Source organism: Hyperoodon ampullatus (genome assembly GCF_949752795.1).
Source record: "Hyperoodon ampullatus genome assembly, chromosome: 5".
In the NCBI taxonomy this organism is placed as follows: Eukaryota; Metazoa; Chordata; class Mammalia; order Artiodactyla; family Ziphiidae; genus Hyperoodon; species Hyperoodon ampullatus.
The window spans coordinates 142158483-142181630 of record NC_136918.1 but is presented as its reverse complement, the minus strand read 5'-3'; the positions used below and the strand labels follow the sequence as shown (position 1 = coordinate 142181630).

The window sequence follows — 23148 nt, the reverse complement described above, 5'->3', positions numbered from 1 at the left end:
AAGAAGTAAAACTGTCACTGTTTGCAGATGATGTGATACTATACTTAGAGAATCCTAAAGATGCTACCAGAAAACTATTAGAGCTAATCAATGAATTTGGTAAAGTAGCAGGATACAAAATTAATGCACAGAAATCTCTTGCATCCCTATAAACTAATGATGAAAAATCTGAAAGAGAAATTAAGGAAACACTCCCATTTACCACTACAACAAAAAGAATAAAATACCTAGGAATAAACCTACCTAAGGAGACAAAAGACCTGTATGCAGAAAACTATAAGACACTGATGAAAGAAATTAAAGATGATACAAATAGATGGAGAGATATACCATGTTCTTGGATTGAAGAATCAACATTGTGAAAATGACTATACTGCCCAAAGCAATCTACAGATTCAATGCAATCCCTATCAAAATACCAATGGCACTTTTCATAGAACTAGAACAAAAAATTTCACAATTTGTATGGAAACACAAAAGACCCCGAATAGCCAAAGCAATCTTGGGAAAGAGAAACGGAGCTGGAGGAATCAGGCTCCCTGACTTCAGACCATACTACAAAGCTACAGTAATCAAGAAAGCATGGTACTGGCACAAAAACAGAAATATAGGTCAATGGAACAGGACAGAAAGCCCAGAGATAAACCCATGCACATATGGTCACCTATTTTTGACAAAGGAGGCAAGAACATACCATGGAGAAAAGACAGCCTCTTCAATAAGTGATGCTGGGAAAACTGGACAGCTACATGTAAAAGAATGAAATTAGAACACTGCCTAACACCATACACAAATATGAACTCAAAATGGATTAAAGACCTAAATGTAAGGCTAGACACTATCAAACTCTTAGAGGAAAACATAGGCAGAACACTCTATGACATAAATCACAGCAAGATCCTTTTCGACCCACCTCCTAGAGAAATGGAAATCAAAACAAAAATAAACAAATGGGTCCTAATGAAACTTAAAAGCTTTTGCACAGCAAAGGAAAACATAAACAAGATGAAGACAAACCTCAGAATGGCAGAAAATATTTGCAAACAAAGCAACTGACAAAGGATTAATCTCCAAAATATACAAGCAGCACATGCAGCTCAATATCAAAAAAACAAACAACCCAATCCAAAAATGGGCAAAAGACCTACATAGACATTTGTCCAAAGAAGATATACAGATTGCCAACAAACACATGAAAGGATGCTCAACATCACTAATCAGTAGAGAAATGCAAATCAAAACTACAATGAAGTATCACCTCACACCCATCAGCATGGCCATCATCAAAAATATACAAACAGTAAATGCTGGAGAGGGTGTGGAGAAAAGGGAACCCTCTTGCACTGTTGGTGGGAATGTAAATTGATACAGCCACTATGGAGAACAGTATGGAGGTTCCTTTAAAAACTAAAGAAAGAACAACCATATGACCCAGCAATCCCACTACTGGGCATATACCCTGAGAAAACCATAATTCAAAAGGAGTCATGTACTACAATATTCACTGCAGCGCTATTTACAATAGACAGGACATGGAAGCAACCTAAGTGTCCATCGACAGATGAATGGATAAAGAAGATGTGGCATATATATACAATGGAATATTACTCAGCCATAAAAAGAAACGAAACTGAGTTATTTGTAGTGAGGTGGATGGACCTAGAGTCTGTCCTACAGAGTGAAGTAAGTCAGAAGGAGAAAAACAAATACTGTATGCTAACACGTATATATGGAATCTAAAAAAAAAAAAATGGTTATGAAGAACCTAGGGGCAGGACAGGAATAAAGATGGAGACGTAGAGAATGGACTTGAGGACACAGGGAGGGGGAAGGGTAAGCTGGGACGAAGTGAGAGAGTGGCATGGACATATATACAATAACAAATGTAAAATAGATAGCTAGTGGGAAGCAGCCACATAGCACAGGGAGATCAGCTCGGTGCTTTGTGACCACCTAGAGGGGTGGGATAGGGAGGGTGGAAGGCAGATGCAAGAGGGAGGAGATATGGGGATATATGTATATGTATAGCTGATTTACTTTGTTATACAGCAGAAACTAACACAACAATGTAAAGCAGTTATACTCCAATAAAGATGTTAAAAAAATTTTTAAATAGCCGCATGTGACTAGTAGCTACCCTTGTAGAAAGCACAGTTCCATATAATGTGAGAAAAAAGTAATTCTTAGCTCATATTCACTGGGCTCCTCGAACTAAACCTCAAAGAGTAGAAACCCCAGAGATGAACCATAAGTAATTCTGAGGGTTATTAATGTATAGTTTCCAGGCGTAGACTTTTTTAAAAAGTGCATTCCTCTATCTTTATGTTCTAACATCCCACCTCTTGGGCACTAAAATGCTTTGGCTCTCAACTGTTCTGCATATTAATTAACTATATTGAGAGCAAACCCCAGGTTGACTGCTTCTTTGCAGCATCAATCTGGGTGCACAGAAACAGCCATCCATGAAGGATGTGAGTAGCCAGGAAAAAGTCCACTCACAGCAATAAAATAACTTTGAACCAAATTCAGGAGACATTCTGCCTCTGATAAGAGTGTTCAGGGAATGCAGGATTGAAAAGTGAAATCAATCGAACTGAGGAGAAAAGAACCACAGAACATTTTATTATTTTAAAGAAACCCAGAGAACATACAGTGAAAAGGTGAAAGGGCAGAATTCAAAAGAGTTGAATCCTAGGGTCGGCTCTGGTTCCCGCAAGCCACCCCACCCAGGGAATGCTGAGTCTCCTGAAAAACTCTGCCCGAGACTTCCCCAGTGCTCTTCCACACATTTCAGAATTTTGGGTCTACCTTTGGGGATAGCTGACCTGGACCAGGTGACCAGATACCCTTTTTGCTCTTCTAAGGTCTGGAAGTGACCAGATCAGAGTAAATGGGGCCACTGACAGCCCAGGGACTTCCGTCCATCCTGGAGGGTCATCAACATCCTCAGCAATGGCAAATGGTTCAGGGCTCCAATATGGCAAGACCTCTCCTGGACAGGGAAGCAATGGGCAGGCTCAAGAAATTATCTAAATAATCAGGCAAAAATGTCTGTCATCAGCACATGGAAAGATGAGGCATTGGGTCTCAAGGCTCCAGTTCAGCCTCCTTAAGGAAATTAGCTGGTAATTTTCTAGTATCCCAATTCTACTTACAAGCATCAGTTGAGGAAAAGAAATTGCTCTCTTGCCACAGTTACTCTGTGGGCTTCACCCCAGATGGAGTATAGGAGGAGGAAACATTTTAATGAAAATATACTTAATTTCCTGAACAGATTAGTATCAGGTCAGGGGGAATGAGTCTTTTGACTCTCTCATGAAGCCAATTGACTGGAGGCTATTTTACTGGCTAAAAAAGAAGTACATCTAAAAAAAATGCATGATAGTCTTTTTGCCATATAGTAATTCATTGGAACATTCACCTCCATGAAAAGAGGGCTTCGGGTGGGACAAAGCTACACAAATGACTAATGGTAACCTGATGTCTGATTCCATAAATCAAAGAGATCTTGTCAAAGTACCCCAAGTCAAATCTCCAATTACTGGGACATGTTTCAGGAAGCATTAAACCTGAATATCCAGAGACTGGGGGACTTGAATCAGAGGCTGACAAACCCAACCAGAAACCTTATTATAACTAAGAGAGATCAGAGGGACAAGCAAATACAGAAACATCACAAGGCAGGGAAGCTACATCTCAGAAAAGAAACCTTTGTCAAAAATTGAGAAAGGACGTAGAACATTCCCTCGGCTTCCATCAAATACAATGGTGGAAGGTGTACCTTAGGCTCACTCTAAAGTTATCTGAAAGCATCAGACAAATTAATCGTACATAATTTACTATGTAAATTATAGTTCATGTCTTTATAATAATAAATCTGTGTTGACATAAGCCTATGAGAAGCACGGAGAAAGAAACAGAGGAAAGGAGAGAAAGAAAGGTTACTATAAATTTAAGCAAGTATTTAGCCTACAAAACACATGTGTTGGTAAGGATGCTGTTTAAGAACAGAACTTGCCTAAAATTCAGAAATGCGATGTTTTACATTTGATTCAGTTAAGAAGAAACCTGATAGCCCTATTGAAGAAGAGATCTCCTTAAAAGAAAGGCAGTACCAGGGCTAGAGGTCCAAAATGGGTCATGTTTTAAAGGGATGAAGTAAATTTCAACAATACTTGCAAATGAGGAAGGCAGGTTGAAGTCTGAATGGCGGAGGTGCCAATGGGATGAAACTGACAATGCAGGGGAGTCTGGGGCTTCTGAATGTTGGTAGGTTCTGCTACGTCTCTCTTTATTTGCTCAGAAAGGAGAAATAGATGAGAATCTTGAGAGCTCAGAAAGCTGGGAGGGAGCCCTGAATTCTTCTGTGGGATTAGCAGGAGGGCAGGAGTATGCATGTTCTCAGGAGTCTTCACATTAAATCAGGTTTGCAAAAGAGCCAGAGTAGCTCCACCTTTGAGTAGGAAAGACAAAAGCCATCTGCCACCTGAACCCAAAACCTGCTAGCAGGAAGCTTAGAAGGATGTGTCCCACTGAAGGCTGAAAGAGAACCATGGTTCAACACACCAATGAACAAAGTAGAAGGCAAATGAGGAAGACAGCCAGTTGTCTACCATCGATTAAATACTGTACACTTATTAAATGACACTGTACACAATATTTGTAATGTTGACTATTATTTACCCTTGTACATTTCCATAACTGCGTCTGCATAGCAAAAGGGTAACCGGGTTGAAAGCACACTGTGACCTTTATTGACCCCTGGCTGTGCCACTTACCTATTGGGAAGGAAATACCCACCCATGGTGTTAGATTTACACATTTAAATCTGTAAAGTGGATATACACATGACCCGAACTTGGCTTTACTGTGCTGTACTGTTGCTTTATTGTACCATGTGTCCACAGATGTGTGATGGAAAACAAAATTGCTCTGGGGAGGAATACTGTTAAAGATGTAACTGAGCTCCAGGGATGTCTGTTCTGTCTCTACGGCAGGCAGAGCCCCCAGTAGGCGTGGGGAAACTGTGTGGATGTGTAGACTAGGAAGAGCCTTGTAGTGGAAAAAACATAGAGCTGGGATTGCCTTGCCACCAGGATAAACATCTTTTACATAGTTTAACATACACTGCGTTTTCTAGGAATGCAACTACTGTGTAAATTGAGGAAGGTGATATTTTCAGGGGGAAACTTTACTAAGATTCTTCACCAATCTGGGAAATTCACATCACCAAACCAAGCTGCTCTGGATGTCTGAGTCTATTTTAATCCGATTTGTCAGTCTGCGCTGGGCGCTGCATGTCTGAGGTGATGCTCACAGCCTCAGGCACCCTCCAACTTCACATGTATGCTACCCAGGGTGTTTACACATTGAGGTACTCATCACCTTCCTGTGAATTCCCTCCTTTTACCCCGCACCCCCAAACTCCTACCTATTGCATCAGTGCGTTTAGAATTACATATGAAGATAAGTAACACTACCTTTGCGTTTCAGTTCAGGGCATTACAAAGCACTCACTCTATAGAGGGGGTGCCAGGGCTCAAGTTTGGAACCTCTTGTCCTAGAAGCCTGAACCTGGGCCAATCTCTTGGTTCCTGGACCTTCTGTGCTACATGAATAGAAAGGAGAGGTTTGGACTGACTTCTGTTCCACGATGAAGTGGTTGAGCGGAGAGGGCTGTCTGGGGCGGAGGATTTGGACAAACCACAATTTGAGTGGGAAAGGGTAAAGGGCAGCCAGCGATCAAAAGTCAACCTCCTTCCCCTGGCCGCACACCCCTTGCCCCGATTTACAGGCATCCGAGGTCACAGTAACAACTTCAGGGCACATATTAATCTTCACAAAGCAATCACAAGCCAGGAGTTTCATCCAGAATTTCAGTGATTAAAGGTTATCAACACGCTGAGTCATAAACTAAGCTACAGATTCCCTGAAGGAGGTGCCAACCAGATATCACTGTAGCCCCAGGGGCCCAGGTAGCACCAACTACTACTCCCTCCAGCCGGACACACAGGAGACCATACCCCTTTGTGCCGCCAAACTGGAGACCAAGATGCACGGGCAGAAGAGAGATGAGCACTTGTGTATAACGTCTCCTGCCTTATTGATGCTGCCTGGGATTTGCTGAACCTTCCCAGTTGTTACTTTCCCTCATATGTTTCCTTCCTTTTTTTTTTTTTCCCCCCACCTGAAGTTGGGGTTTATTCCCCAGAACCAAAGACTGTGGGTAGGGAAAGTGAGAAAGGAAAGACACAAAGAAGATTTGCAGCAGGGAAATGTGATATGCCAGCTCTCGACCCTAAAAAGCCAACCACACGTCAGCTTACTTGTCTTATCTGTTTCGTTTAAATTCTAGGGTCACAAAAATAGATGTGAAATTAAAATGTGCACAGCATTAGGGCAGCAATAGATACCCAGGGGATAGTGACTCTGACCCCATGGGCCCCTCCAGAGATGAACAGTGACACACATGAGTCCCAGGGCCTGGACACGCAGACTGGCCTTATTCCAGAGACTTCTATCTGGGCTCCACCCTTCCTCACAACCCTGCCCACAGCTGCTAGCTTGCAGCCTCAGGCCTGAGTGCTTTGTGCTCACAGTACATCCTTTCCAAGTGAGTCATGGATTCTTCTCCTCAGAAACACCTCCTGGCACAGAAATTGTTTCAGTGAACCACACCTTGACCCACGCCACCGATCTTCAGGGCGATGCAAAGGTGGCTTTCCAAGCAACGCCAGGCTGCTGCCCGGAACAGTCTCACACTCACCTCCAATGCCCCCTGCCCTGCTCAGTTGCACCTCCAAGTGAGGACTAGAGGGGCCCAACAAACATCAAAGGGTTACCTCCCTGCAACTCAGGTCTGACTACAAAACTGCTGTTTGGGGCTTCCCTGGTGGCGCAGTGGTTGAGAGTCCGCCTGCTGATGCAGGGGACACGGGTTTGCGCCCCGGTCTGGGAAGATCCCACATGCCACGGAGCGGCTGGGCCCCTGAGCCATGGCTGCTGAGCCTGTGCTCTGCAACGGGAGAGGCCACAACAGTGAGAGGCCCACGTACTGCAAAAGAACAACAACAACAAAAAAAAAACACTGCTGTCTGATTGAGTTTTTGTAAAGCGGCGCTCATGAGAACACACCAAGGTTATTAGGAGAACCCTCCTGTGGATTCATCTGGAATGGATATATACATGTACGTATGCATATACACGTGCCACACCTGTACACCACACACAAATATACACACCACCATGTGCACGTACACACAGATACCTCCACATACACAAATACATACATATATACAGACCACTGTATGCACGTACACACAAATATATACATACATACATACACAAATATATACATGAATATATCCCCCTCAAAATGAAACAGCGTTTTGGTGACCTTCTCCCAGTGTGTTCTGAAGTGTTCATGCAGTGCCCCCAAGCCCGGCCATGCCAGGCACGGACCCGTCACTCACCTCTCCGTGTCAAAGTATGAGTCGACGTAGGGATGCGGGGCCCCAGCCACGGCGAAGTTGCTGCTTCCAGTGTCAACAAGTATCTGCAGCTTTTATTTTTAAGGGAAAAGCAGAGAAACCACCAGGTTACTTGAATAAGGCAACACTCTTGACTACTTCTTTTAAAAATTAAGTACCAAGAACAGTGTAGTACTTGGAAAAAACTTGTATCGATTAGAAATAGTTTTAAAAAGGTGTTAGAAAACTGAACCCTGAACACAGTCTGGCGCGAAGCTTGCACGGGCGAGGTGGAATCAGTTTAGCCTCAGAGAGGCACTAAACCTTAAAAGAAGGTAAATTCAGGGAAATAAGTGGGATTTCCTTTTTCAGCTGCTGGCACTTGGTAACCAGGCAGAGCCCTTTCTCACGCTGGGCTCTTGGCCGGGTTTGTCACTTGGCTGGGGTAGCCCTCCTCCTGCCTTTCCAATCTCACTTGGAAATCCTCATTCACCCCCTCCTCTCTCTCCACACGTCCAGGACGCTTTCCCAGAATCGTCCTGGCACTGGGCATCCCTCATCTCTGCTTCACGGCACCTGGGAACACCTGTCAGAGGTACCACTTTTTTTTTTTTTTTTTTTTTTTTTTTTAGTTTTAATGAGTTCGCATTTACACACAAATAAAAACGGAAGATCTTGGCTTTTCCACTGGTGAGTTCTGGCATGGTGTTCTCCCAAACCAAGATACAGGAATTCCTCTTATTCCCCGAAGGTCCCTTTCTGCCGCTTTCCAGTCAATCCCTCCTGTTTCTCAGAGGCAACCGCTTTTTTTTTTTTTTTTTTTTTTTTTTTTTTTTTTTTCGGTACGCGGGCCTCTCGCTGTTGTGGCCTCTCCCGTTGCGGAGCACAGGCTCCGGACGCGCAGGCTCAGCGGCCATGGCTCATGGGCCCAGCCGCTCCGCGGCATGTGGGATCCTCCCGGACCGGGGCACGAACCCGTATCCCCTGCATCGGCAGGCGGACTCTCAACCACTGCGCCACCAGGGAGGCCCGGCAACCGCTTTCTGAATCCTGTTACCAGGGATTGATTTCACCGGTTCCTGGACATCATTTAAAGGGAATCATGTGGGGTTTCTGTCATGGGAGCGAGAGGAAGGTCTGGCTTCTTCTGCTCAACATGTTTTGCGGCTTCTCACACTGAATAGAGAGACGATAAATGCCCCTCTACGCCTCGTAAGTTTAGGAAATGAATTCTCTTAATTCCGTTTACGAACACAGTCACTAGGAAAGTTGCAGGGCCTCACTACAGAGATGTTCGGAAAGATTCCAGACAGAACGCAATTAAAAAATTATATTATCTTGTTCTCCATTCAAATATTTTAATGTTCAACATCCCGAGCTCCCAAGCCACAACCTGGATTGGATTGGGTTTCACCTGAATTTCACATAAACATTCCAAGGGCACCAACTAAATCTGTATGAACTTGGAATTTACAGGAGGGGAATTGCGGATGCCGCGGAGTCCTCACATGTACCACTGAACAGTTGGTGACAAGGAAAATTAGGTGGAGATCTGTCTGCAGGTCCATGGGGCTGGGCCAGATGGTCCTACCAGGCAGAGCTCTCCCTTTCTTTCTGCTTCTAAATGCTCTGATTTTCAGTAGGCACTCATATCAGAATCTCTGCACTTTTTTTTTTTTTTTTTTTTTTTTTTTTTTTGCGGTATGTGGGCCTCTCACTGTTGTGGCCTCTCCCGTTGCAGAGCACAGGTTCCGGATGCGCAGGCTCAGCGGCCATGGCTCACGGGCCCAGCCACTCCGCAGCACGTGGGATCTTCCCGGACCGGGGCACGAACCCGTGTCCCCTGCATCGGCAGGCGGACTCTCAACCATTGCGCCACCAGAGAAGCCCTCTGTATGTTTTAAAAAAAATCTCCTTAACTTCAGTTCTTTTAAGAGATGGGTTTACCTCCTTTACATCCAATGATACACATTTTTCTTAATCCTATCACTTCCTCTGTCACATTTTCTGTTTTAATCCTGCCATTTCGGATTTTTATGGAGGCTTCATCTGTAGCAACGACTGATTCAATCATTAGCCATTGGTGACCGATTCAACCTCCAACCCGTCTCCCCTCCCTGGAAATGAGGCTGAAAGTTCCAACTCTCTGCTCTCAGGGTTGGTTCCGCATCCTTCAGGGCTTTCCAATAGCCAGCTGACTGACATAATGCAGGTGTGGTTGGAAGGGACTTGTTATGAGAAACAAAAGACACCTTTATCACCCTTATCACCTAGGAAGTCCCAAGGGTTTCAGGAGCCCTGAGCCAGGAACTGGGACAAAGATCAAATACATATTTCTTTGTATAAATGTGTGTTTCTTCATATAACTCACAATATCACATATGGACAATGGGAAATCAGCAAGGTCCGGAACCTCACCCATCACTGGAATGAAGCTGATTGTCCTCACAGCAGACACAGTCCAAGCTGACCTCATAATATATGTAACTCACATGGCCTTGCGCCCTCAGTGACGCCTCCATGTCCTGGATTTAAAAGGTTCCTGAAGGCAAGATGAGCTTTTAAAGTTGCTTTGGTGAAAGTAGTAGAGAGACGAAGAAGAAAGGAAAAATACCCAAAAAGCCCAGAATTCCAGGCTCACGGCAGTCATGAAAGCAGGACGTTTTTACAAGCCTTTCCTGGGTCTCACTGGCAAACACGCACCCAACAGCCCGGCAGGATGCCTGTTGAAAGGCCAGGCCACCTGACAGCCGATTCCCAGGCTGGCATTTCACATCCACACACAATGCTCCTGCACAACCAGCCCCAGGCAAAGCAGACACAGGACTGCTGTCCTGGGCATAAGGGCCCCATTCTCTGCAGACATTTCACTCTGCTCTCCTGGGTGTGGAATCCCACCTCCAGCCTCCGCATCGCACATCAGGACCAAGTCCTCTTATACACTCCCGACCTCACCTCTGCCATGCTGCACGTGATCCCTCCTCGCAGAGGCAGGGACACAAAACAGAAAGTTACACCCAAACATAGACGGCATTATTTTACACAGAAAACTCCTAATTGCCCGGCACAGTCATACTCCCCAGCTGTTTCAGCAGAAGCCAGCTTTCAAGAAAATTCAATTTGGAGTCACGGCGCGACCAAAGTTGGTCACCACCTCGGCTGTGCCTAGAGGGTAAGATTTGAGGCGAGAGACGGCCCAGATACATGAGGCGGCCACAAACCCAGGTAAGGAATGGATTTCTAGAGAGCAGTGAATGCTCTGAGTTGGGCTTCAAGTAATGTCTCTGAGCTGCTGACACCTTTTTTCTGTGCGATGACCTGGAAACGGACTTTTCTCACATTGACTTCTCGCCAGGGCCGTGATTTTCCCTTTGCAAGTCCTAGTCTCAACTGCAAAGGAAAAAAAAATACAGTTGCTTGCCCTATAAATTTTGCAGCATCCACCCTGAAACCACTGACAGGCAAAGGCTCAGCGTGCAGAATCCTTCTGGATGCCTCACCCCTACTCCACTCACTGCACATGCCCCGCTGCGTCCTTATCCCAGGAATTTCCAACATCATTTCCTGTCTCCTTGGGTTCAGCTCCAAGTACACACAACAGCCTGACCACAGAGCATGTCGTTCAGCCCCATAAAGGGACACTGAAAATACATACAAAATCGGGATATGCTTTGCACTTTCGAAGCACAACTGAAAATGATTCAGAAGCGTGTAAGAAACATCATCCCTGCTTTACAACAAGAAATGCAGAAAGGCTGCCGAGAGCTGGAAGTCCCCACTTCCTTCCCTACACTAAGCAGCCTCCTGTAGAACCCATGTGCCATTTCTTCCAGAATTCAGGAACGCAGACCAAAATCTGTCTCCACAAGGATCAAGCGTCCTGTATTCTGATGGTCACTGGCTTTTCACTGCTCCCATCTTTTTGCCAACCTCAGGGCTCTTTTATGGAAGAAGCGGGTCCCCACTGTGCATCATTTTCACACTGGAGCCTGTCTTCTCCAGAGAACATCCAAGCAAAGGGCACCCCCATGCGAGTGGGGCCCACGTGAGGCTCAGCAGCCTTTCTCCATCCAGCACCTTGGACAGTGCCCAGGGCGACCTAGGTGCTCAATGAACAGCTGTTGAATAAATGAAAAAGTGGGGGACTGAGAGACTTCCACTGAATGGAGATTACCACATGTAAAACTGATAGTTAGTGGGAAGCAGCCACATAGCACAGGGTGATCAGCTCGGTGCTTTGTGACCACCTAGAGGGGTGGGACAGGGAGGGTGGGAGGGAGACGCAAGAGGGAGGAGATATGGGGATGTATGTCTATGTATAGCTGATTCACTTTGTTATACAGCAGAAACTAACACAACAATGTAAAGGAATTATACTCCAATAAAGATGTTAAAAATAAACAAACAAACAAACAAATAAATAAATATAGGAAAAATGTACATTCCAGACAAACGGAATGTGTTTATTGACTTATAAAAGCAACCTGCATCATGCACCGACCAATTTTACACAAAATGTGGAGAGGGCAAAAGATCTTAGGTGACCTTTTCCAGAAGGCAAGAAAGACAAGGTGTGAAAATCCCATTACCCTCTAAGTGAAGACTTTCTTCTTTGAAGGATGCTTCTTTGATAATATTCCCCAATTTTAGCAGCCTCACTCAAACCTGCAGAGCGAAATTTTATAAAATAATCATGAAACAAGGACAGCCATTAGGCACAAGTTACTGCTGGGTGGGAACTGGACAGCTTTTGACGGTGGACAGATTTTTCTCCATGTCAGGAGGGCAGTCCTGTCCTCATGTCACTGTGGCTCTTCATTTTGCTGGGCAGTGACAGAGCACACAAGGCCTGGGACCAAGTGTGTGCTTGGTGTGGGACCAAGACCAAGTCCTCTTGTCCTGTCCCTCTGATCCCTCATGCGGGAAGGGGGCAACTGACCTCTTTCACAGGATGCCTGAGAGGAGTGAATTCAGTCATATGAAGCGAGTAATAAAGGCTAGTGCTGATCACACACGCAACTTTCAGCAGGAGGTGGGGAAACAGGTCAGTCTTCGGTGGCCATTGCCACAAACTCCATGACACTCCAAGGAACCTCTGGCCAGGGCCGGTTCTGGAGCGATTTGAAGCTAACAGATTCTCCAGGAAGATTCCTTTAGGGGACAGTCAGGACTCTATATCGCCATGCCCTTCTGCCTAGACAAAGCTTGTTTTTTTTGTTTGTTTGTTTTAAATTTATTTATTTTTTATTTTTATTTTTGGCTGCATTGGTTCTTTGTTGCTGTGCACGGGTTTTCTCTAGTTGCGGTGAGCGGAAGCTACACTTTGTTGCAGTGCGTGGGCTTCTCATTGCGGCGGCTTCTCTTGTTGCGGAGCACGGGCTGTAGGCGCATGGGCTTCAGTAGTTGTGACACGCGGGCTCAGTAGTTGTGGCTCGCGGGTTCTAGAGCACAGGCTCAGTAGTTGTGGTACACGGGCTTAGTTGCTCCGCGGCATGTGGGACCTTCCCGGACCAGGGCTCGAACCCGTGTCCCCTGCATTGGCAGGCGGATTCTTAACCACTACGCCACCAGGGAAGCCGCTTACTTGTTTTTAAAATGGCACATCTTATGGGGTTTTATTTTCCTCCTTTTGTTTTGATACAATTATAAGCCACCTCTCACGCTCTCTGCCAGCGAGCGGAGGTTAATTACAAACCACACACAGTGCTGTCTTTGAGACCCAGGCAGTCTTACATCCTCCAAAAGGCCTTTCCGTGGCGGCCCTGATCCATTCCTCTCCTCTGACAGCCGTGCCCCGATTTTTTGGCACCCTCCCTTGTCCGATGCCTTTTACTGGCCTCTCATTTCTCCGAGGTGCACAGGTTTCCTCTCAGTGAGCTTGTAAGTTGCTTGAGGGTAAAGCCCTTTTTCTTAGTCTTTGGAACAGTCTCCATAATGACTACCTTTGATAGGAATTCGATAATCACCTGGTCCATAAGATGGGGAGGAAATACACATGAACTCCACCTAGGAGTGGAAAGCTGATAAAGGAGGCAAGCCTGCCGAGAAGCTGGAGACAACTCACCGGGCCAAACTCCTGACACATTTGTGCACGTACTTTATTTCGCTTTTCTAGAATTGGCTAGAGTGGCTAACTTAACTTCCCAGTTGCTACATGATCACCTCTTAAATATCCAAGGCTAACTAGAGGTAGGAACAAGATGATGGGGTGAAGGGAGTTCGTTGGTGCCCTCCACCTGGCGCCACACTCACTCCAGCTGCTGGGGCTCTTCCAGCATCCAGGGTGCAGTGTGCTTCCTTCCCAGCCCTGTCTGATTCCCAGTAAAGCCCTAGTCATACCTGCAAAAAAAAAAAAAAAGAAAGAAAGAAGAAAACACCCTCCAGCATCCATGTCAGGCCTGAGGTGCCCAGGAATGAACACTCCCTGCTGGGCGCAGCCCTGAACCCCAAATCCACAGGTGACAGATGAAGCTTCCATGTCCTGATCCGTGGGTGGACGGCTCTGAGTGTGCCCTGCGCCACCTCCAGGATCCCCTGTAGCGCTGCCCTGTATTAGTCTTCTCCTCCCTCCTGCCTCGCTGCCCTGACCCTACCAGTGCCTCTGGGTAGAGAGGACCAGGGAAGGTTGACTCACACAAGCCCTGCCTCCTGTGCCCCAGAGAGACCAGGCATCTGTCAGAGGAGGTCCCTCCCCAAGGTTCACCACCCGTGGAAACCTCCAGGCTGTGCACGGCTCCCACTGTCCGTTCTCAATTCTCGGTTGATGCACTGGGCAATAACCCCACAGAAAGCCATTTGCTAATTGCTGCAATAAGGGAGAAGAACTGGTTCCGGGTCTAGTTAGTGATTGGCAGCCTGAGATTTCTCAGCTATCGCTGCCTCTTTTTCAGCAGGTTAATAGATAGGAAAATTAGCAGATCATTTCAGTGATGGCTCACTTAACACAACGATTCCTAATTACATTAGCAGCCCATCTGCTGAAGTCTGCCAGCAAGCAGAACGCACAGCGGTGGGGTCCTTTGCGGCCTGGCTCCGCAGGGCCGTGTGCCCACAGTTGTGACATGGGATTGTAGGTGCTGGTCTTGTTAATCAGGTTCTCTTGGGGCTTCAATTCTGGAAATGAATCTCATTTACTTAAACACGCCTTGTTGAAGGAAGCAAAAATAATTGCCACACGCCATTTCTCCACGTTCTAAAATTAAGGTTGTTTTTATAGAGAAGGAAAAAAAATCATTTTCAAAGGGCTCCACTTAACACAAACAGATGTACCGAAGTTAGCTACGAGGGGCTTGATTATACAATCTATTCAGGCTCTGTGTGTGTGTGCATGTGTGTGTGTGTGTGTGTGTGTGTGCACGTGCTTCTCCCTCGCAGATGGGGCTCTTGCTAGAAAAACACAGCCCACAGACCTGCGGATGGCTTCCCTGGTCCCAGGGAAACCTCAACTGCCGAAAGGATGCTGGGAGGAGGTGGGACCCCAGCTTGGCTGTGTCTGATCTGAACGTGGCGGCAGTTTTCCACTGAATGCTTAGGCCTTGGCAGGTTGAGGCCGGCTGCAGAGGCTGTAGGCTGTAGGAAGGTTAAGTGTGGTGGTCCTTGTTCTAGGAAACTAAAAGTCACCCCGAAATCAGAATCCTTCTGGACACGGGAGCTGCCACTACCTCTGCAGCTGAAACCTGTCACCGGGGTGATGGGACAGTGAGGGAGGGGCTGCTCTGTGATGGAGTTTTCTAACTTTTCAAACAACCCATCCCTGTTAGGATGAGTGGAAAGGCTGGATTTCTAAGGTGGGGGGAGGGGACTTTATCACACACCGTAGCTGATGCCCTTAAATGTGCTACAACTATGTCCATTCATGGGATGATGGCTTCAAGTTCGCTTTCTACCTGTGGTCCCAGGATACACCCTGCACTTTCTCTAAAGCAGAGTGGCATGAAAAGTAACAGCGTTAGCATCTGTTAGACTGGATTTGAACCCTGGCTTAGCCTCCTGTGAATGAAAAATATCATCTGCCATATCAGTAAACAAAGGATGTTACAGCCATCAAGCCATCACATTACAGCCTCCTTGATGGTGAGCCCTGAGGAGACTCAGGATGAGAAAGCACAGGATATGGCCCCAGGTAGCTGAGGTGCACATCAAAGGAACGATTTCAGTGAACCCAGACTCTTGCATCTTCCCAGACAGAGAAAAGCACTAAATCCGTTAAGTTGAGATGTCTGGTTTCCTTTAATTAACAATAATCTTTTGATGTTCTGACTACCTGGTCTTTGCTGCAAAAACTCCTGTATATCCCGGCTCCCCCCGTGCCTCTTCAGAGCAGTTCCTCAGAGTGATCTGAGATGCTGTGTCCTGGGCTTCAGTCCTCAGTTTTGTCCGCCAGATAAAACATAACTCTCAACTTTTATGTTATGCTTTTTTTTTTGCAGTTGACAGTCCTATTGGGCATGGAACCTTAAGTAAACTACTATCTCTGAGCCTCGGTGTCCTCACCTGTAAGGTAAGATGATAGAGTGTTGCTCTGAGGGGCACAGGAGATGCCCCTCATGTATGCGTGATACACCCAGAACAGTGCCTGGTACATTGGGGTGTTTCACTTTCTCAGAGAGGGGCAGTGTGACTTGTTTTCCTCTTGCGACAGGGCTGACTTCTCAAATATATCACTGTGCCAAACACACGCATCCAACTCCCCACCAGACTTTCACGCCAAGTGTCCGTGCTGCAGCTAGTGTGGACGCAGCCCACAAGTAATGTGCATAAGCTCCAGAACTGGCACCCCTGTGTGTTTAGCAGCCTTTCCCCATGCACCGTGGCTGGTCCTGCTGCAGGTGATGCTGAGAGGGACGTGACCATGCACTGAAACATCTGGGGGTGCCCTGTGTCAGCAGCACCTGCACTTGGCCGCAACTAGGCAGAGATCCATCCGGGAATGCTCTAATCCCAGAGCCAGGGATGCAGCTTTCACTCAGCCTGTCTTTTCTTCCCCACCATGGAGTCGGTATGTCCTATCTATTCTACTTCCAGAATGTTTCTAAAACTGTTCATGTTCCTCTCTCCCCTTCCACCTCCCTGGCTCACCCCAGTGTCTTTGTGGCGCTAGCTCTGAGCATAGTGCCTGGCACACAGTAAGTGCTCAATAAAAGCTTGCTGAATGAACGAATGGTGCCCAAACACCACTGAGGGCACCCTGTCGCAAGAGACTTAAGTCCAGTCAGTTTCTGCTCTCTCCGGCCTGGGTTTTCTCAGGGTCCAAGCCCTCCCCGGGGTTTTAGTGAGTTCCAGGGTCTCCCAGTCACAGCGACTCCTGGGCTCTGAGGACAATTTTTAACAGTGGTGTAGCAATAGCATTAGCGTACACTTGAGGAAGAAAAAAATACTCTAAGGCCACTGCCCTAACAAAGCTGCTCCTGGGGGTCTCCATCGTCGGGTCTCATCCTTACATGTGAGAGTTGACCCTGGGTTTGTTTCCCTTAATATTCCAAGGCTCCAGCCATCCGTGTGGAATGCGGGATCTTAGTTTCCCGACCAGGGATCGAACCCAGGCCCCCTGCATTGGAAGCGCGGAATCCAGCCATAGAGACAACATCTGTACTCAAGTCCAAGGGTGTGACCACGCATCCAGGGCTGCCCTTGGTCCAGCAGAGCCAGGGCCAGAAGCCGGAGCCACTTCACCTCTGGGCTCAGACCTCACAGAGTAGCTGCCATCACACCTGAAGAAGGTATTTGGTAGTCTGCCAAGGGCTACACGTGGCAGCACAGTCTCCAGGCATCACGGACTACAAGGGGAGCTGCTCTAAGCAGCCTCGCGTCCACCGAGCTTCTGGAAGTAAGAGCTGGAAGCCAGAAAGTACCTCGATGTTGGCAAGGGGCAATTCAGAGACAGGTAGGCTGGATGCTTCCACCTGCTTGGCCAGCCCCTCCCTCTTTGCAGGCAAACTCGGGAGCGGGCTAGGGAGGCGAGAAAGAACACGAGGGGCGCCCTTTCTATGGAGGATGTCAGGGCCCCAGGGACCTCCCTGGGCTGCGGAGTTCCCCTCAGCCTCTGAGCTTACGCAGTCTGCCTGTTGGCAGGATGCTATCCCACCCACTGAAGAATGAAAGCGGATATTTAAACAGACACGGATGAGAGTCACAAGGCTGGATGGACCTCATTCACTGATGCCAATAAACATGATCCTTTTTCCCACAGAAAGGAAAATTCACGCCGAACTGCTTCTCAGAAATCACTGTTAAAAAGGACAAAAGCAGGTCTGTCTCCTTATTTTGGTGATTGTGGGGGGAAGGGCTAAATAGGGAAAGTGCTATTAACAGAGGGCAAGTCAGCCTTTTCTTCCCCAAAGAGATGACCAAAGCCACTCCCTCCAAAACCCCTTCCACATTTCCAGGGATTTTAGGAGACATCATTTTAGCTAAAAATCGGTTCTTCCTGCACATTTTTCAGAAGAGTTTAAACAGATTCTCAACAAAGGCATAATGTCTTAACCCTCAAGACATTTCTGGAGTTTCACTAAATTTTCCCTTTTGCTCAAGAGTTGATAACTTTGAATGGAAAGCCATTTCAGATCCGAACTTGCAGAAAAAAAGACATGGGATTAACTTCATCCTGGCTCCCAACATTCAAATATTGTTACAATTTTCAGTAAAGGTGAAAAAAAATTAAGATAAAGCATATGTACTCACTGCAGCAACGGACAAGATTCTCAAGTTACTGTTACTATAAAATGGTTATTCCTCACGATTTTTCTAGGTATCAAGATTCATTTTGTAAATTGTAGTAAAATACACAAAACATGAAATTTGGCGTCTTAACCACTTTTAAGTGTACAGTTCAGCAGAGTTAAGACATTCACGTTGTTGGACAACCGTCACCACCATCCATCTCCAGAATTTTGCGTCATCTCAAGCAGAAACTCTGTACCCACTAGGGACTTCCCTGATGGGCCACTGGTTAAGATTCCTTGCTTCCGGGCTTCCCTGGTGGTGCAGTGGTTGAGAGTCCGCCTGCTGATGCAGGGGACATGGGTTCGTGCCCCGGTCCGGGAAGATCCCACATGCCGCGGAGCGGCTGGGCCCGTGAGCCATGGCCGCTGAGCCTGCGCGTCCGGAGCCTGTGCTCCGCAACGGGAGAGGCCACAGCAGTGAGAGGCCTGCGTACCACAAAAAAAAAAAAAAAAAAAAAAAAAAAAGATTCCGCGCTTCCACTGCAGGGGGCCTGGGTTCGATCCCTGGTCGGGAAACTAAGATCCCGCATCCCACGCGGTGCAGCCAAAAATAAATAAATAAAATCAAAAGAAAAAAAGAAACTGTACCCACTAAACCACTAACTCTCTATTCCCCACTCCCCCGGCCCCTGGCAACCACCATTCAACTTTCTGTCTCTATAGATTTGACTCCTCTACGGACCTCATGTAACTGGAATGCAGTATTTGTCCTGGCTTATTTCACTTTGCAAAATGTCCTCAAGTTTCATTCATGTTGTAGCAGGTGTCAGAATTTCCTTCCCTTCTAAGGTTGAATAACATTCCGTTGCATGTATATTCCACTTTTTTTTTTTTTTTGGTCCATTTATCCATCAATGGATACTTGGGTTGCTTCCAACTTTGGCTACTGTAAATAATGCTGTTATGAATGTAGGTGTACAAATATCTCTTCGGAATCCGGTTTCAGTTTTCTTGGGAAGATTCATTTTTTTTCAGTGAATATTTGGTGAGTGGTGACCACATGCCGGGGCCATGGAGACAGAAGATATGGGCCCCTTAAGGAATTTATCACCTAACATTCAGACCCAAGACCAGCCTTCTCTTCTGTAATGGGTTTCAGTCTCTGTTGAATTGGCTATAGGACTGGTGAGGAATAAAGCACAAATAACTGTAGTTGACTTATCTGAGGTTTTTCCACTGAATTAAAAGTTTAATTTCTAAGCCCTTTCTCACTCCAATCAACACTCTTAAAGAAAAAAAAACTCCCCCTGCTTATGATGTATTTATCAAGGTACTATCATCGATTTTAACACTGTGTAAAACACAAAAGAATTAGGAAAGTAAATTTCCTAATAGGGAAATGGACTGCCAATCACATTATTTTGCATTTGAGCATACAAACGACTGCATCATAACTGCACTGAATCTGAAACTGACCTGGCCAAATAGCTTTTCGAGGTTAGCCCCTCGGAGTTTATTTGAAATAAACTCCATGTACGTGTAGTGAACATACACGTACAATACTATCATCAAGTGCTTTGAAAGCAGAAATTGTGATTTAAGTCCTAAGTATCACAAGGGTACAAACACCTTCTAGCAGCAGTGATGACTGTACATGGGTATGTTAATGGTAATGACTGATAATCTAAGATTCCTCACATGCATCTCTGTGTCAAATGCTGTGACCCAGCCTTTAGGACGACGTCGTCTCAAAATCTAAAATGGTGTCTCCATTGTACAGAGCCTCTTTGCACGCTGACCTGAGAGGCCCAACCTTGGAACGTAGAACCCAAAAATGCCGTTGTTTTCAGATTTGCTACCCTTTGCTAATTTCAGTTCAGCCATTTAAGAAATAGACATTTCTAGGTGGTTCATAAAAGGTTTTGGTTTTTTTTTTTTCTTCTTATTAAACCCACGAGGAAAAAAAAATATTTTAATAGGCATATGGCGATCAAAGATATCATTCTCTGCTGGAAAGATTTTTTAAAATCCTTCCAAGTAAATTCCCCTCAGGAAAGACATTAAATCTCCACATTATTTATGGTGTCCAGATATTTTGAAAGAATGCTAGCCCAGAAGAGAAATGACGGATGCATCCCTCTTTTGCATCTATGCCAGCAAAATACAGATGTTTTCCTAATTAGGGTATAGAACAGCCACATGGAAACCTTCCAGAACATTTCAGAGGTGGGAGAAACTAAGACCTAGCAACAACAACAAAAAACTGCAACGTATTAACCTTGGCAAAATCTCCAGCAAACATGTGACTACTCTTGGGTATCATCAACAAATATGACAGATGCTGCAAAAGTAGAGACAGATCCACCTCTTCCTAATTCCAGCCTTTTCCACGGACAGTGGACCCACACCCCATTGACCACTCAGGACAATACACCCCCAACTGCCCCATCTCTCCTGCACATCATCAGGTTTTCCCTCCTCTACCAGGACCATACACCCACCCTATAAGCAGGTTGTGATATTTCCCATCTTAAGAAAGATGACACACAACCTTCTTCACCCCACGTCTTCCTCCCACCTCGGCCCCGTCTCTCTGCACTCCTTTTACAATGAAGCCCCTAAAAGAGTTGACGGCGAATCCTCTCCTCCTATTCCCACTGGAACCCACCACCCGGTGGGAACAGCTCTTCCCTACATCAACCGCGAGCCTCATGTGCCTAAGTCAACCCTTAAACCACCCTCTCCCTGGGGCCGTTGTAGGATTTGTCACTGATCACAACTCTGCTTCCCTCGGCTTCTGGACACACCATCTTCTAGTCTCCTCCCATCTCTGTGGCTTCTCAGGGCCCTGGCCGATCCCTCTCCCCCTCCCCAGCCTCTAAGTTTTGGGGTGTCTCAGTCCCCATCCTTGGAGCCCACCTCCTCTGTCTAGACCCACCCCATGGGGATCACATCCAATCTCAAGACTCCTCTGTCCAAGTGACTCTCAAATTTAGGTCTCCATCTGGAACCTCTTGCTTGAACTCCAGATGCAGGTTCAGCTGCTCTTGGACCACCCACCTTGGATGTTACAAAAGGCATCTCAGTTTGGCTTTTCCAGAACTAAACTCCTAATTTACCTAGTAAACCACGTCACACTCATCCACAACAATCCCAGCCCCCGCTTTTCTCTTACCCCCCTCCTACAACCCGCTGGAAACTCCTTGGGGCTCCTCCTAACACAAGCACACGCTCTTCCCAAGAAGGGCCTTTGCACTGGCTGTTCCTCCTGCCGGCAACACCCTTCCCCACGTACCTCACTCCCTCTTTCTTTAGGTCTCAGCTCCCAAGTCAAAGGTGCCTTCCCCAGCCAACCTATACAAATTAGTCACACTCTCAGCGTGACTTTGCCCATGTTTTAATATTTTGCACAGCCTCTACCCCCATCCAAATACAGTACATTTACTTGATTTGTCTGTCTTTCCTCACTAAATTGTAAGATTCGAAGCAGCAGGATTTCTTGTTACCATGTCTCACTGCTGTAGCCTCTGTGCCTAGAAAAGGGCCAGGCGAGTATTCAGTGCACATCAAATATTTATTGAATGTGTTTAGTCACTTGTGAATTCTAGTAACTGCCTTAACAAAACAATACCCAAACTCAGCCACTAGATTAGATATTACGAAACACAAAAATTGAAGAACTGAAATGAACCTTAGGGGGTCATTGTTTTGTCCACTGGAATCACTCCAGGACTTAAAAAAATATACGGAATCTCCAATCCAGAGAATGAAGCCTGGAGTTCATGCACTTAACAAGATGACTAATGATCAGCCAGGTATGGGGACCACTGATGTGGTCCAGCCTCCCCGTAACGTAGCACTGCTGTCTAGAACCACCCTGACAGGTGGTCTGGTTTCTGCCGGATGCCTCAGAGATGGGAAGCTCATTACCTTATGCCCTAACTTGTCACAGGTTCAGGGTATTCATTTTGGAATGCTCTTCCTTGCTCAGTTTAATTCAGCGAATATTTTTTTAAGGCCCTACCCTGTGCCAGGCATGATACTCCATCCTGGGATGAAGGGGTAGCTAGAGGGACTCGGTGCCTGTCCTCAGGGAGTTTCCAGTCAGCGAAATAGTTCACGGTCCCCACTGCTTCCCAGGAGACCTAGGCTGCCCTCTGCAGCAATGCCGTCTTCCATGAAGCAGCTTGTTGAATATTTGAAGTGCGGTGGAGTGTGCCCTACACAGAGCCCATGGCATCCCTCCTCTGGGATGGTGGGTGGGCAGGAGGTATACCTCCCTGGAATCCTCCAAGCCTTGGTCATATGACCTGACTCCTTGCCCCTCCCCACCACGGTAGCTTCTCAGGGTCCCATTGAAAATTAATATCCAGCCTCCATACGAACTTCCAACAAGCCACTAATCAATCATCTAATGATCAATTTCCATACATGTCAACTCAACCTTACCCACACCGTGATACACCCAACAAACACTGAATTGCAGTCACACCTGCCCACTTAGCACAAAGACCTGTGAAAATAATTCATAGTAAAACTTGTATTACATGATTTCACAGTTCCCTAATACGTTAAAAACTATAGAAAAGCCGACATCGGACAAAGGTGGGATGTGAACTTGATAAAGATTTTTTTAGAGCTCCAATACAGCCTGCTGTGTCCAATCAGAGCCTCTGACCGTTAGCAGCCAACTGAAGTTTTAAAATAATCAAGTTTTAATCCTTGACAACAATCCTAAAAAAGGCTGGGCTTGCAAGTTTGGAAAATATAGATTACTGTCCGAAACTGCCAAAATTACCTCAAACTTTATCTCCTTGACTGACAAAATAGATTTCCTGCAGAAATGAGTGTGAGGGCAGACTTCGGAAAGAAATTTCCCCGCGCCATTTCCTGAACTCTGATTTATAAGAAGAGTCTCGCAGCCTTACCACTGAGTATTAATATGTGCCTAACGAGTGCGCCCGCCACACCTCTTGGTTTCTGGACAAAAGGGAGATTTGAGCTGCTCAGGCTTAAAT

General features: G+C 46.2%; 1 protein-coding gene across 3 annotated transcripts in view; it reads right to left on the bottom strand.

Annotated features, from left to right (window-relative positions):
• The window catches only part of BACE2 (beta-secretase 2), a gene marked incomplete at its 5' end in the record, with an annotated part of 92296 nt that overhangs the window by 49865 nt on the left and 19283 nt on the right, over positions 1-23148 (bottom strand). For all 3 annotated transcript variants that reach the window (XM_079704626.1, XM_079704627.1, XM_079704628.1), the window contains one exon: positions 7473-7561. In XM_079704626.1, the coding sequence (XP_079560752.1) occupies positions 7473-7561 (89 nt within the window). The remainder of the gene's footprint in view (positions 1-7472; positions 7562-23148) is intronic.